The sequence below is a fragment of the Cupressus sempervirens genome, chromosome 3 (assembly GCF_028749045.1).
Source record: "Cupressus sempervirens isolate cs-2001-9-10 chromosome 3, ASM2874904v1, whole genome shotgun sequence".
NCBI classification, from domain to species: Eukaryota; Viridiplantae; Streptophyta; class Pinopsida; order Cupressales; family Cupressaceae; genus Cupressus; species Cupressus sempervirens.
Genome location: NC_143120.1, coordinates 733050583 through 733064506, shown reverse-complemented (window position 1 = coordinate 733064506; position 13924 = coordinate 733050583). Strand labels below are relative to the sequence as shown.

Below are 13924 nucleotides of genomic sequence, written 5' to 3'. Positions count from 1 at the left end.
CATATTTTCTTACTGAGTTTGAACCTAGAATTGTTAAAGATGCATTAGCCAATGAAAGATGGATTGGGGCAATGAATGAAGAGATTGATCAGAATGAAATGAACAAAAATTGGACTCTTGTTCCCAGACCCAAGGAAAAATATGTAATTGGCAAAAAAAGGGTATTTAGAAACAAGTTGAATGAAAATGGAGAAGTTTCAAGAAACAAGGAAAGATTAGTATGCAAAGGTTATTCTCAAGAAGAAGGTATTAATTATGGAGAAACTTTTTCTCTTGTTGCAAGACTAGAAGGTGTTAGAACACTACTTTCTTATGCTACACATAAAGGATTCAAAATATATCAAATGGATGTAAAGTCAAATTTCTTGAATGGAATCCTAGAAGAAGAAGTCTACATTGAGAAACTTGAAGGTTTCATAGATCCAAAAAAAGGGATATTGTTTGCAGACTACACAAAGCTTTATATGGTCTCAAACAAGCCCTTAGAACATGGTATGAAAGATTGCACAGTCATCTAGTAAAGATTGGTTTTCAAAGGATTAATGACAATAACAACCTATACATCAAGGAAGGACCTAATAAGAAGATAGAGCTGGCAAAAATCTTTGTAGATGATACATTATTCACTAGACATGATGATTTATGCAAATCATTTTTTGAGGAAATGAGTAAAAAACTTGAAATGTCAATGTTTGGAGAGATTAAATTCTTTATAGGCTTGCAATTTCAATAGAAGAAAGATGGTATTTACATCACTCAATCAAAGTACATGAAGGAGATATTGAAGAAATTTGGAATGGAAAATTCCAAACCAGTTGGAACACCTATGCCTATTGGACATGAGATTTTCAAATACGATGATTCCAAAGAGGTAGATCATACTACATACAGATCAATGATTGAAAAACTTTAGTATGTGGTACACACAAGACTTGATATTGCATTAGTAGTTGGTATGGTGGAAATATTTTCTGCTAATCTAAAGGAAAATCATATGATGACAATAAAAAGAATTATGACGTATCTAACATGTACTGAAGATTATGGTTTGTGGTATAAGAAAGGAGGCAACTTTGAATTGAAGGCCTTCACTGATGCTGATTGGGTAGGAAGTATTCATGCTAGGAAAACCACTAGTGGTGGAGCTTTCTTTCTTGTAAAGAGGCTAGTGTCTTGGAAAAGCAAGAAACAAAATTGCATCTCTCAGTCTATGGTAGAAGCAAAATATGTTGTAGTAGCAGTTATTTGTTCCAAAATCATTTCGTTCAAACAACTATTCTCAAGTATGAAGGAAGAAACCAAGGATCTAGTAGTTATCTTTTGTGATAATACCAGTGCAATTACCTTTTCTAAGGATCTAGTGATGCATACCAAGACTAAACACATTACAAAAAAATATATGAATACAAAAGAACAAATTACAGAGATATTCACCAAACCATTTCTTAAGAATGAATTTTTGTATCTAAGAGGTAAGCTAAGGGTCATTCCCCTATCTAAAGCTAACTAATCATATTCTAGTGGTGCATCAACCAAGCATTTTTGAAGATCTAACAAGTTGATGCAATATTGTCAAAGCAAATTGCATATGAATAAGTACATTATGTACAAGGTATATCCATTGATTTTTGTCTTTGGCATGAGATGTCAAAGAGGGAGAGTTTGATGTAATATGAGAGAAATTTTTTATTAGTAAAGAAGGAGAGTTTTTTATTAGATGGAGAAATTGCAATTAGAGAAATCAAAGAATCATTCCAAAGGAAGAGATTGATGTCAAAGGGAGTTCTCACTGATAGAGGGAGTTCTCATGGATGAGAATCAAAATGAAACCAAGGATATTATCCTTACTTCTATTTTGCTCTAAAATTTCATTGTACTATGACATGTTGTGTTGCCATCAATGCCAAAGAGGGAGATTGTTGAGAATAATTATGCAATTGTATGTTGTGTTTGATGTTACACAATATCTCAAGCCTTATCGAGAAAGTCAATTTTTTTCGAGCTCACTCAGGCATTGAAGATAGTTTCTTGTGTATAGAAAGAATTCCAATTATAACCAAGTTCAGAGTCGATTCTTATCAAGCTCACATGGGCATTGAAGGTAGATCCTATGTTAATTGAGTTCACTCGGTTACCAAACGAAAGTTAGCATGGATCCTATGTTAACTGAGCTCACTTGGTTACCAAAGGAAAGTAAGTTCAAAATCAACATTGACTAAGTTGGGTCGGTTGACAAAGAGTTTCTTTAAGTTGAACGAGTACTCAATCCCATATTAGTTGAGTATCAATATAATATTATGTTTGATAGATTTATTGGTTAATTCAAGCCGACTTAAGGGATGAAAATTGTTTGATTAAAAATATATTCATGTCGACTTGACAAGTTTATTCATATAAGTATAAGGTTATGTTGAGGATTGAAAAGATTAAGCATGGGATTGAAGAAGATGAATTAAGGAAGTGAATTGGAAGGGTATATGCAAGAGGACAGAGTATCCAAGTTGACAGAGCTACAAAGAACATTCTGATCAAAGAGGATCAAGTAATCAAGCTAGAACAGAGATCTGAAATTAACAAAGATAGTTGCATCAACAATTAGGTCAAGTCATTGTTACTCTCTAATAATTATAGTAGTGAATCAAATCTCCTAACAAAGTTAGCCTAATCGCTATTTGGTAAATCCTCTAGCAAGGTGGCATTTCTAGATTAAAGTGTCTGAAGACCTCTAACAAGGCCATGCCTAATAGGGTGAATTAAATCCTCTAACATGGTCACACCTAACAGTTTGTTTTGTAACCTTTAATAGGGTTGGTTCCTAATAGGGCTCACTTCAGAAGAGTGAAAAATAGTAACTATTTGCAATTGGTGGTTTTTCCAAATTGGGTTTCCACGTTAAATCTTGGTGTCTCATGTGTTCATGTTATTTCTTTATGTTTTTGCAGTTAAGTTAATTAAGGTTAATCACATTAATATCTTAAGATCTCTGTGCTAACTAAGTGACAGTAATATATTTAGTATTAGTCAAGTTAAAGAAGAATATTCAGTGCTAACCGAGTTACAACAAGTTATCGATTTTATATTGTGTTGACATCTTAAAGGGACTTTTGGAAAAAAAAAATTGTTGTAACTGATTCACCCCTCCCCTCTCAGTTACTCCTTTTCATTTCCAACAAAAAGAACATGTGGATCTCTAAAAATCTCTCAAATAGTGGTCTAAACTATGTGACGACACTTAATACCTTTTAACTTGGGTAGATATCATGGATGAAGCTCTAGATTATGCTACAACCAACCAACCCTATGATACAATCATTTTTGCTACCCCAAACTCTTCTATAGCATATTTGGATTAGAAATAAGTACATTAGTATGATGATTACTTTTTGTCATGATTCATAATTGGCCTTAATTAAAGTGATAACAGAAGGATGTGTTGCATAACTTATGATTACATCAACAATACACTTCGTCACATAAAGATCAACAAAATGATTTTATGAAAAACCAAGGTGGACTTCAAATAACAACAAAAAACATGAAACAACAACAAAAATAGAAAATACTTCAACTAATACATATCAAAAAACAATTTATGTCGATATCAAAATTAGGAAAAATTTTGGCCTTTGTTTGTAAAATTTATGCAAAAATCTTTAAGAAAAGGTCCTTTCTAGGCACTATAAGAGTTCATGGTAGTTGGGCCCTGCATGTGATCATTCTTATGTTGGGAAAGAGAAAATATGCTTAAGAAATAAATTGGTAGGATAATGTATTAAATTGAGAGTGAAATCTAAAGTAGATGGTGAGGTGCCAAATAAAATCGTACAAATATATCACTTGAAAGTTATTATTAACTCAGGGAATCAAATGATGGGTGCTTCAATTGTAAATCACACCACTAAAAAATGGACATAAAAAATAGTCTCAAGGAAGGAGACACATGGATAATACTCTGGTACCATTTTGGGGTAAATCTCTATTGTTGGGATTTTACTCCATTATTAGGAATACAACTTGAAATATGACCTTCATAGGGAAAAATATCTCACCAAAGAAATGATATATGTACAATAAAACTTCTTATATAGGCAAAGCATTAGGTAGGGGAACACATAATATGGACACGTGTCTTAATCAATGCAAGAATAGGTAGAGTTGTAACTATTGACAAATACCCAATAACAATTATTAAATGCAAGGCAACCATTAGTAAATAATATTTCTTAACAATATAATTGTTACTTGATGATAAAAATTTGATAAGCCATTTCAAGATACTCTTTCAAATTTACCTATAACAAAACTGTGTCCTAACCCTTGTTAATAATAGGAAAATTTTCAAATATAGCTTAATTGTGTTTCCTAGGATCACCACTTTTATGTTTATATTTACCTCATGCTTATGATTCCCTTCCAAGAAAAAATAGTACAAGCCTTTCCACAATATTGACCAAAAAGTAATATGCATTACAACAGCTCTTGTTTGAAGTGGGTGAGGGAAATTCTTTTGTGACACCTTGACATCCCTCCTTGTATTAACAAGTTCCTACCATTTCTAGCAATACCACCACCCAAATATTCCTATATTAATCCTCAAATGATGTTTTAATAGAGCCTCACAATATAGGTACTATTACTACTAACTATATTCTGACTCTATAATTCAAGTTAGTAATGGTGCTTCTTTTGCATAGAATTTGCAACATCTTCTTTATCATGTCTATTCTTCCTATTCTCTTATTTGTGTGCCAACCATAAACAGGTCAAGGTACATGGTATTACAAGATTTGATAAAACCCTTTGCAATCATATTTTGATGGATGCCTATACCTATATCCTACCTATCACTTCTAACAAAGCTATAGAAGAGGGTTGTCATTCCTCCTATGATGTTGGCATTAATACCATTCTTCCTCTAAGGTGTCTAACATTTGCTACAAACTTGTTTGCTCCCTTTCTCAATATAGTTTTATTTTGACTTACTTGTTTTTCCATTTAGATCTCTCACACAGAACTCCTTTCACATGGGACAATAAGAGGTTTAATGTGTCGCTCACATGAATGAATGATAATTTGAGGCATAAGAATTTTGACAAGTTGAATGTAGACTTTGAATGTGTGTGTGTGTGTGTGTGTGTGTGTGTGTGTGTGTGTGTGTGTGTGTGCGTGCGCGCGTGCGTGTGCATCACCAATTTGATTGCCATCCCAAATTTAAGCTTTATATCCCCCAACCCTAGGACCCTATCTCACATCACTAGGACCCATGGAAATCATAAGATTTTAAAGTGAATAAAACTTGACACCAATGAAACATTTTATCACAATTAGAATGTCTATTAGATTTTGAAAATATTGTTTAGGGGAAATGACCTAGTACTTGAACACATTCCAATGATTCTGATAGTAGTTGTAGATTTAATACCCATACATATTGATTTAATGTCCATTTTTTCTGACAACTTTCCACCACTCATTGTGACTTTTAAGTTGTTAGTACAATTATGACTACTTATAATTGAATGAAATGTACCTTTAGCTTAAAAAAGAAACCAATGACGTGATGCCATATCAACTGTGCAAGTATGGGTACCATTTTTGTATGATCATTGGTCTCACTTTTTATTTGGGTTGTTTTGGACTACTTGTCAAAAAAATGCTAATGTGGCATCCCAATTGATTATGTGGAGTTGAAACCTTAGTTATGAACATATGACTTGCCAAGTAAGCTACTGTAAAAATTTGGAAGTGATTTGAAATTTCCCCATAAGATTTTTATAAGCCCAAAATTAGGTTGTTCAAGTATTGGGTCCTCTCCCCTATCTAGCAAGCCTAAACAACACACTTATAACTTTTATTTGCTTATATGGCTTGTTGAAAATTGCACTTGTTGTCAATGGGCCCTTGGTCTACAAGTGAAGTTGAATGGCTCACAAAGAGCCCACCAAATTTCAAGTCTTGTTGAGTGCAAGACTCTGACATCATAAAGGATGAGGCTAGGATCGTGCCCCGAGCGATTTCGGTGGCATGGATGCCCCTAAGTCCTGACTCTTCGCTGAAGAGGTGTGTGTGTGGGCCCGTATCAAGATCCTAAAATGTTTATGTGGCCTTTACTGGTTGGTAGCTCATAGGCTTTGTGCCTCCATTGGATTGCTTTGCAGGTATGGAAACTCCATAAAATAAATTACACTAGTTTTTCAATAGAGCTGACTTATTAGACAAGTCACCTATGTAAGTCAAAGTTTAGAATGTGTTGTTTAAAAAGAATTGATTAAACATACTCAATCAAATAGACAATGCCCTTGTTCCCTTTTGAAACCAAGTCCAATTTGGTGTGAGTTTGTGATAAGGCCATAATTTTCAGGATCAAAACTCATTTGAACTCACTAGAATAGTTGTCTACACATCACCCAAAATGTCCAATTTATAATAATTATTAAGTAAAAATGATTATATAATAATTAAATTCATTGCATTTAAATTTTACATTTAAATATTTTTAATTTGTAACTATTTAACAATTATAATAAATGGTATATTTTGAGCGTTGCATAGATGTTGTTATCAATGTGTACAAATTGACCTATAATTCAAAATTCCTCGATGCATGGGTTAAGAATAGGGGTCACTATGAATAGTTGAGGTCCCATGGAGGGGAGCTTCGTTAAAAATAGAGCTATCGCTGCTGAAATATTTTAGGAATATTTAAATTCCTCATTCCATGAACTTTATATTGTATTTCCTCTTAAAAATCTCACCTCCTAAATTCAAGGTTTGTCTAATTGATGAAAATTTTAAAAATAGAAAGAACTTTATTTTCTTTCTAAATTTTTAGTTTTGGTGGGAATAAATTTTACTTATTTTTGACATGTAACAAACATTTCTTCTAAGTTGGTGGGGCTAAATTCAGCCCCGCCCCATTTGGAAGGGTTCAATAATAAAAGCCTAAAAATTAGGAGCTCCTACTTTGGAGAAAAAGATTTCAAATGATCTTACAGCCCTCAAAAAAATCTTAGAAAACAAAATGTGCCTATATAGACATCATTAAAACAATTCAATTCATTTCAATATGCATTGAGACTCAGGCCTGCAAATTCAGAAATAATATTTTAAAATCCGGTTCATAATTTTACAAAATTTCAAAAACCATGAATTTTTACACTAGTCAAGTTCTGCAAGTCCTGCAGAGACTGGCAGATTCTCAATATACTGTGATTAAGAGACTCGAATTGGGCTTAACACTACATGATGCTATGCATTCGACTATACAAAATTTATCCTACAGTTGGCTATAGATCCCTAACTCTCTACTCTGAAAAAAAGCACATTGCAGAAGGGAAGATACATCCATCAGCAAAGCTTTCTGGTGCTCTGTGGGTCTTGGAAACTAGTATTCCTCGTCAAGAGTTTATGATTAGGACTCTGCGAGTCTTGAAAACTGGTATTACTGGTCATGTGATTATGATTAGGACTTTGCGAGTCTTGGAAACTAGCATTCCTGCTCACGAGTTTATGATTAGAGCTTTGTGGGTCTTGGAAACTGGTATTTCTACTCATGAGTTTATGATTAGGATTCTGTGATTCTTGAAAACTGGTATTCCTAGTCATGTGATTATGATTTACAACATTTCTGGGAGATTCTTGTGCAACTAGGTAAGGTGGCCTGTTAATATGAGCATCAGATCTACTGTATCTGAGGCGGCTACCTGAAGGCAATTCTCCTCCTCCTCTGCCTCTGTATAAAATTGCAGGTCGAGCAGGAACATGTTTCGAAGGAGAATAGGTCGATGCAGGAAAGCCCTGATAATGTTGCTGAAGATTGGGGGAGCTTTGCACCCTGTGAAGCTCAAAGGTAGGGGAGCATGTTTCTACTCCAGTGGGCGAAGTGGGATTACTGTTCACCTTGTCGATCTGGATCATGGGTTTCGACTGTGCGGAAACCCTAATTTGGTCTTTAGGGTTAGATTTGCATTTACAAGAAAACTGATCCGTAAGATGTCTATTCAAGTCCACTTCTTGCAAAGCTTGAACAAGATGATGAGGATGGTCTGCTTGAAATGACCCTGAATTTGTTCGGGCTGTTGATGGAGCCGAGCTGTCGACATCCATTTCTGTCGGCCTGTTCGGGTCGACCGACAGTGAGTAATCGGGAAATTTGTTCTTGGAAGGCATCACGATTCCGTTTACTGCATCGATGTATTTCTGTTCTAGGGTTTGATTCTCTGCACTGTGATCGGCCAGGATTTGCTTGGAGGGGAACAAGAAGATCCTGAGGAGAGGGCAGCTCTCTTTGCAGCTGAAACTCTCGTATCTTTCGTACTCCTCCTTCATGTTCTGTAGATCTTCATCACATGTCACTGAGACCAGTAGATCCAGATCCTCTACTGGCAGCTGGTATTTTAACACCATTCTTGTACCGCACATATTCTCCAGCTTGTTCATAATATCTGCAATTCACCCAAATTCAGCAATTTGGTCGGACGAAGTAATTTGTAGGATTTCCTTTCTTTGAGAGGGAAAGCATGAATTGAAAATAAGGAAACTTAGGAAACTCAGAAAGATTTGAATAGCAATATTACATTGACATAGGGAACAGAAGAAAACAGGGGAATCCAGCTGAGATTGAGAACACATCTCGTTTAATATCAAACAGTTAAGCCATCAGCATGTATAGATCAGAAATTCTTTACAATCTATAGAATCAATTTTTTTTTCGAAAAAAAAACCCTGACATGCATAATCTTATTATCCGAATCCGTTTAAAACAGTTTCAACATGGAAAATTGATGTAAATTTGCTTGTATATGCTATTGATAAGTAGGAGATAATTTCCACAGCAAGTCAAATTGTGATATTGCTATCAGGATTTAACTCTGTGATTTTGAGTCAAACTCATTGACCCATGTTTCATGATTAGTGATTCAACATGAATCCATCTCTCATGAGAATAAATGGATCAATGAGTTTGACTCAAAATCACAGAGATAAATCCTGATAGAAATATCACAATGCATATACTATTTCATGAAAGCAGCTTGGCTAGTGTCTTTATTCTGAGAAGAGTTTCAGAAAAATAGCCAGGAAAATAAATTGAATTTTCCTCGCAAAATAGGAATCCTGCGTATGTAGGCCCATAAGCTCTGGACTTGATATCATGGAAGTTTGCTGAAAGTTTCATTCAATCATATGAGAGGGATGCTGTAAGTTTCGTTTATTTATTTGAATTTCAATGTCTCAGCTTATAAGTATTTCTTTTCAAATCAGTGGGATAAGTCAAGAAAATTATAGGGGAGATGATTAGTAGCTATTTAGGCTCAGGTATCTAGAATCCTAATCTGTATGTTGAAATTTGCTGATTTTTTTCGGTGAATTTTTGTAGGTGAGAGAAGGGGTTAAAGCCAACCTTTAGACTTTTCAGCATTTACAGAACTCTCGATAGAACTCCTAGAGCCTGAGGTGGTCTTAAAGTGCCATTTAAAAATGTTATGGCAGAACTGTTATGTTCCAATGGCTCACCAAAAAAATAGTACTATTCGCACAAATGAACCAATCAACAACCAATAAAGTTAAAAAAATTATCAACTATTAACACACAATACATGTCTGACCCGTACATGTACTATCAGTTTTACGACTTTTTTATGAACAGTAATTGAAGAAATCTATAACCATAAGGTACCAGCTAATCTTAGACAAAATGCATAAAGACAAAGCAAAGTCAATTTTTTTTTCTTTATTTTCCTAAATTCACGAAAACATAGTGATTTTTTTTGTTTTTTTTTTTTGTTTTTGACTACAAACTATGTAGATTATAAAGATCAAATGTTGAAATTTTCAGAAAATCCATGATGTTTAAGATTTTTTGAAATTTGGTCAACAGTACAATTTGTAGGGAGGATAGCTGCGTCCTAACCATGGAGTCACTGGACCTGGCAGCTACTAGATCATTTCCCCTCGCATCCAATAAAAATTGTTAAATAAATTAGAAGATCATTCTACTCTCTTTCAGATGCAACTACAAAATTTTCTCAACAACTTACAATAAGTTTTTCCTGCACCACTTAAAAAACATTTACAATTGTTAACAATTTAGCACTAATTTTTTTATATTAACTGCTATATATGTATGTACTTCACTAACTACAAATGGCTTAACATTTTTAATAGTGATTACTGTTTTAAATTCAATGAGATAATCTGTCATCGAATGTTTCAACAAAGCTAAAAACAAATAATGTAAAACAAAACCTAGGTACCCAATGCTGTTTAATCAAAATTTTAATATACTCGATGTACATTTAGACAAAAGCTAATTTTACAGACTATCGGTCTAAAATTTGTATGCCATCAACTTATATTTTCAAGCTGCCCTCTGAAATTCAAAGAATGCGGTAATCAACATTTTGATTAATAAACACTGTTCTAGCCTGGATTCATTTAGACAGAAAAGTATCAATGAACACTAGATGAAGAACAGCTATTCAAATCTCTCTAAATTCCTCCTCGCTCATTGTCCCAAATGAACAGCCCTAAAAAGTAGGGCAAAACTAATTACACAATAAAGAACAGACTACAAACACCAAAATACATGCAATTTCATTCTTACACTTATTTATTTTTCCTACATGATATCCAATTGATTTCGGATAGATAGATTCCCAAGCCAGCATCATCAAATACGGTACGGTTTCTTTTGTAAAATGGAACATCTTTTGATTCATTTAAATTCAGACATTCCAATCTGGAAATTTTAGATTCTGGGAAATTTATATTTTTAATTCATGATTTAAAGTATAATAAATAGGAGAAATGGGTCTCATTAATTCTTATGAGAGATTCTATTTATTATTGTGAGGGATGAATTCTTGTAAATCACTATTTATGAAACACAGGTCAACGACTCACAAAAGTACACACCTAAATTGTGATAACAATATCATATTTCTAATATAATACTAAAAAAAATACAATTAGTCAAACTTATGAACTGTAGAAATCTGACCTCTTTAATCCTTAAATTCTACTATTATTTTTAAAAAAAATCTGCAATCAAATTCAAAAACATTACAAGCTATGATAAGAGACCAGAAGTTCCATTTCTTCACATCAAAACTATTATCACCTAAGATAAAAAAAATTGTCTTTAATTATTGACTTCTATTTCCCACTTCAAGAACTCAGCAATTTCATTTTAAACTTTAATGGCTTTAATCCTTGGTTACTGAAAATATGCAGTCAAATTCTCAGGATTTCATATTATTACTATATATATTGTAAAAATTTCATCCCTTTTATCTTTGATTTCATTAAAGGACCCATAAACATATTTCAGGCTTTAGAAAGTTCAGCAATGCCACCTAAGCTTAAAACCATATAGACGCTAATATTAAAAATATTTAGTAAAAATGACAGGCTTCAGAATGTCATCTAAGCTTAAAATCATATAGACACTAATATTAAAAATATATATATAAATGAAATATCTTGAGATGGAAAAAAGTTAATGCATTCAAATTCAGGAAAAAAAAGAACAGGAATTCAAATTCAGAACTCTTCCACTTCTAGACAGTTAAAAAATTATATATATAGACACATACATACATTTGCAGTCAAAAAATATATTTAGCTGTCAAATCCATGGACAGTGGAAATTTCACTGTCTTGATTCTTAGTTTCTACAATAATTAGAAATGTGATTTGGCAGTCAAATATAGAAATATTTTAAGCTATTATGAACTATAAAAAATTAATATTTTTAATCGTGGACTTAATTAAGATGAGGATAATGATCATACAGTCAAATTATTATCATCCACCATATAATTTCACATCTTTAATCTTTGACTTCTATTTTCAGGCCTAGAAAATCTAATAAATGCCCTTAAAGATTTAAAATCTCTTTAATTATGATATTGCTACTAGGATTTAACTCTGTGATTTTTGAGTCAAACTCATTGACGCATGTATGAATCCATCTCTCATGAGAATAAATGGAACACTTAACACTCATTGGATCTAGGTGATGCTCACAAGGTGAAGCACCGGGACTTCCCGGGAGGTCATCCATCCCAGTACTACTCCAGCCGGAGCGCGCTTAACTATAGAATTTCCTAACAGAATATCATAATTTGACTTGCTGTGGAAATTATCTCCTACTCGTCTCTTTAATTCTTAAATCTTGACAATTTGACACAGAAACTTTAGATGATAGAAAATCTCTCTAAGATTTTAGATATCCTTAATTCTATCAAGCTGTAAAACAGATTTATACAGTCAAATCCAGAACATTTCAAACTATTATCACGAACTATAAAGATTCTACATCTTAACTCCTCTACTTCAATCAAAAACCCAAAATAAATTTCAAACCTAGAAAAACTCAGTAATGTCATTTAAGCTTCAAAACATTTAGATACAAATTGTTGGAAAAAATAATGAAAAGAACCTTGGAAGATGGCATTTTTGCCGACTGCTACGACTCTTGTTTCTCCTCCAATATAACGAAGATTCCCATCACCGGGCCTCGGCAAAATCTGACCTCCATAGCTGCACAAAAACTTGAATTTATTGCCTCCAAAACCCTCCAACTTGGGTGAAGTTGCACCATCAGCAGCAGCCTCCATTAATCTTACCCAACTCCCCTGCTAATCTAAACCCATCTTCATTCCACTATCAACAAGGAACAGGAATCAATCTAAAACACGTATAAACGGTATACCAATCTATAACAGTGGTCATCAAAAAAGAAAAAACCAGGCCCTACATTAACATGAAACCATCCAAACATGTATAAAAACTAATTGATAGAATACAAATGTGGAAATGAAAGCGACTAAGCATCCCAAACTGAGCCACGAAATCTGTCCCAATAACAATGAGCTCTTATCCCCAAAATCAGCCACAATAAATTTAGCCAGTCTTTTTATATTAACAATCTCAGCCAATTTTGGCCGAGTTACAGCCATACATGTGGCTTGCCAAGCCTTCTCTTCTTCAATTGATTTATCACCAAATTTCCTGAATATTTGTGGACTTCTGCCACTGCAATTCTTCAACATGCACTTTGTCTGCCTATTATTGGTGTAGCTCTTCATTAAAAGCCTCATTATTAAAATAACTGCTCAATAATTGTCGATGGCCAACTGATAAGAATTCCCAAATTAGACAAATCAGTGACACTATTTCTAACTGATTTTCAACTTTTTCAAGTGTTTTCAAATGTTGACACTCCTCATTCCATTGTGGGCCACATCGAACAAACTTGTTCAGGAATTTACGCTCAAAATTGTGAACTTTTGTCTAAATTTTGCCTCCTGTTTCCATCCTCATTAGAGTCCTCTATAAATCAATTTTAAATAACAATTTTGTTTGGGCTTGTCAGAATTGCAAAATTTTACAACTCTTTCCACTTTTTAGCCGACCTAATGTAATGGTATAGGAGTAGCCGCCACCGTCGTCGTCGTCATCATCATTATTGTTTTCTATTTATTCTTAACTAAGAGGGTGTCTCTCCTACCCTCCCAACAATTTATTTTGTGGTGAGTAGGGCAAAACTAGTTTCTCTTGGGACAAGCCCACAAGTCCCTAGCACACATGCACCATTCAAACTTGGTGCGGTCTCAAATGGTTTGAGACCATGGGATAACCCATAGTTGAAAAACTCAACAATATCTTGGCTAACTCAAATTTTTTGAAAAAATCAAAATTGCCAAAAACTCGGCAAAATAATCAACAATAAATTGACACTTTTATCGAACATTTGAAAAAAAAAATATTTTTATAGATATATATTAATAAATAATTATGAAAGCTATAAATAAAGTAATTTGTTCTCTATAATGAATTTATAATTTATAAACAATGTAAACTTATAAATGTTGTTAATAAACAATACATATGCATTTTAATAATTAAGAATAAATATATA

The 13924-nt window shown here is 33.4% G+C and overlaps 1 protein-coding gene across 1 annotated transcript; it reads right to left on the bottom strand.

Moving 5' to 3' along the window:
* Positions 1-7085: 7085 nt before the first annotated feature.
* LOC149568861 (uncharacterized) lies at positions 7086-13323 on the bottom strand. Its single transcript, XM_089821743.1, has 2 exons — positions 12443-13323; positions 7086-8444 (listed from the first exon to the last, which is right to left on the bottom strand). The coding sequence occupies exons 1-2, from the start codon at positions 12618-12620 to the stop codon at positions 7348-7350; spliced, it is 1275 nt and encodes a 424-aa protein (XP_089677869.1). The 5' UTR covers positions 12621-13323; the 3' UTR covers positions 7086-7347.
* Positions 13324-13924: the final 601 nt, after the last annotated feature.

Coding starts and splice junctions, on each gene's coding strand:
- LOC149568861 (XM_089821743.1), bottom strand. CDS start 12,620: ATGGAGGCTGCTGCTGATGGTGCAACTTCACCCAAGTTGGAGGGTTTT. Junction 8,445..12,442: donor CAAAAATGCCATCTTCCAAG/GTTCTTTTCATT, acceptor GGTGAATTGCAG/ATATTATGAACAAGCTGGAG.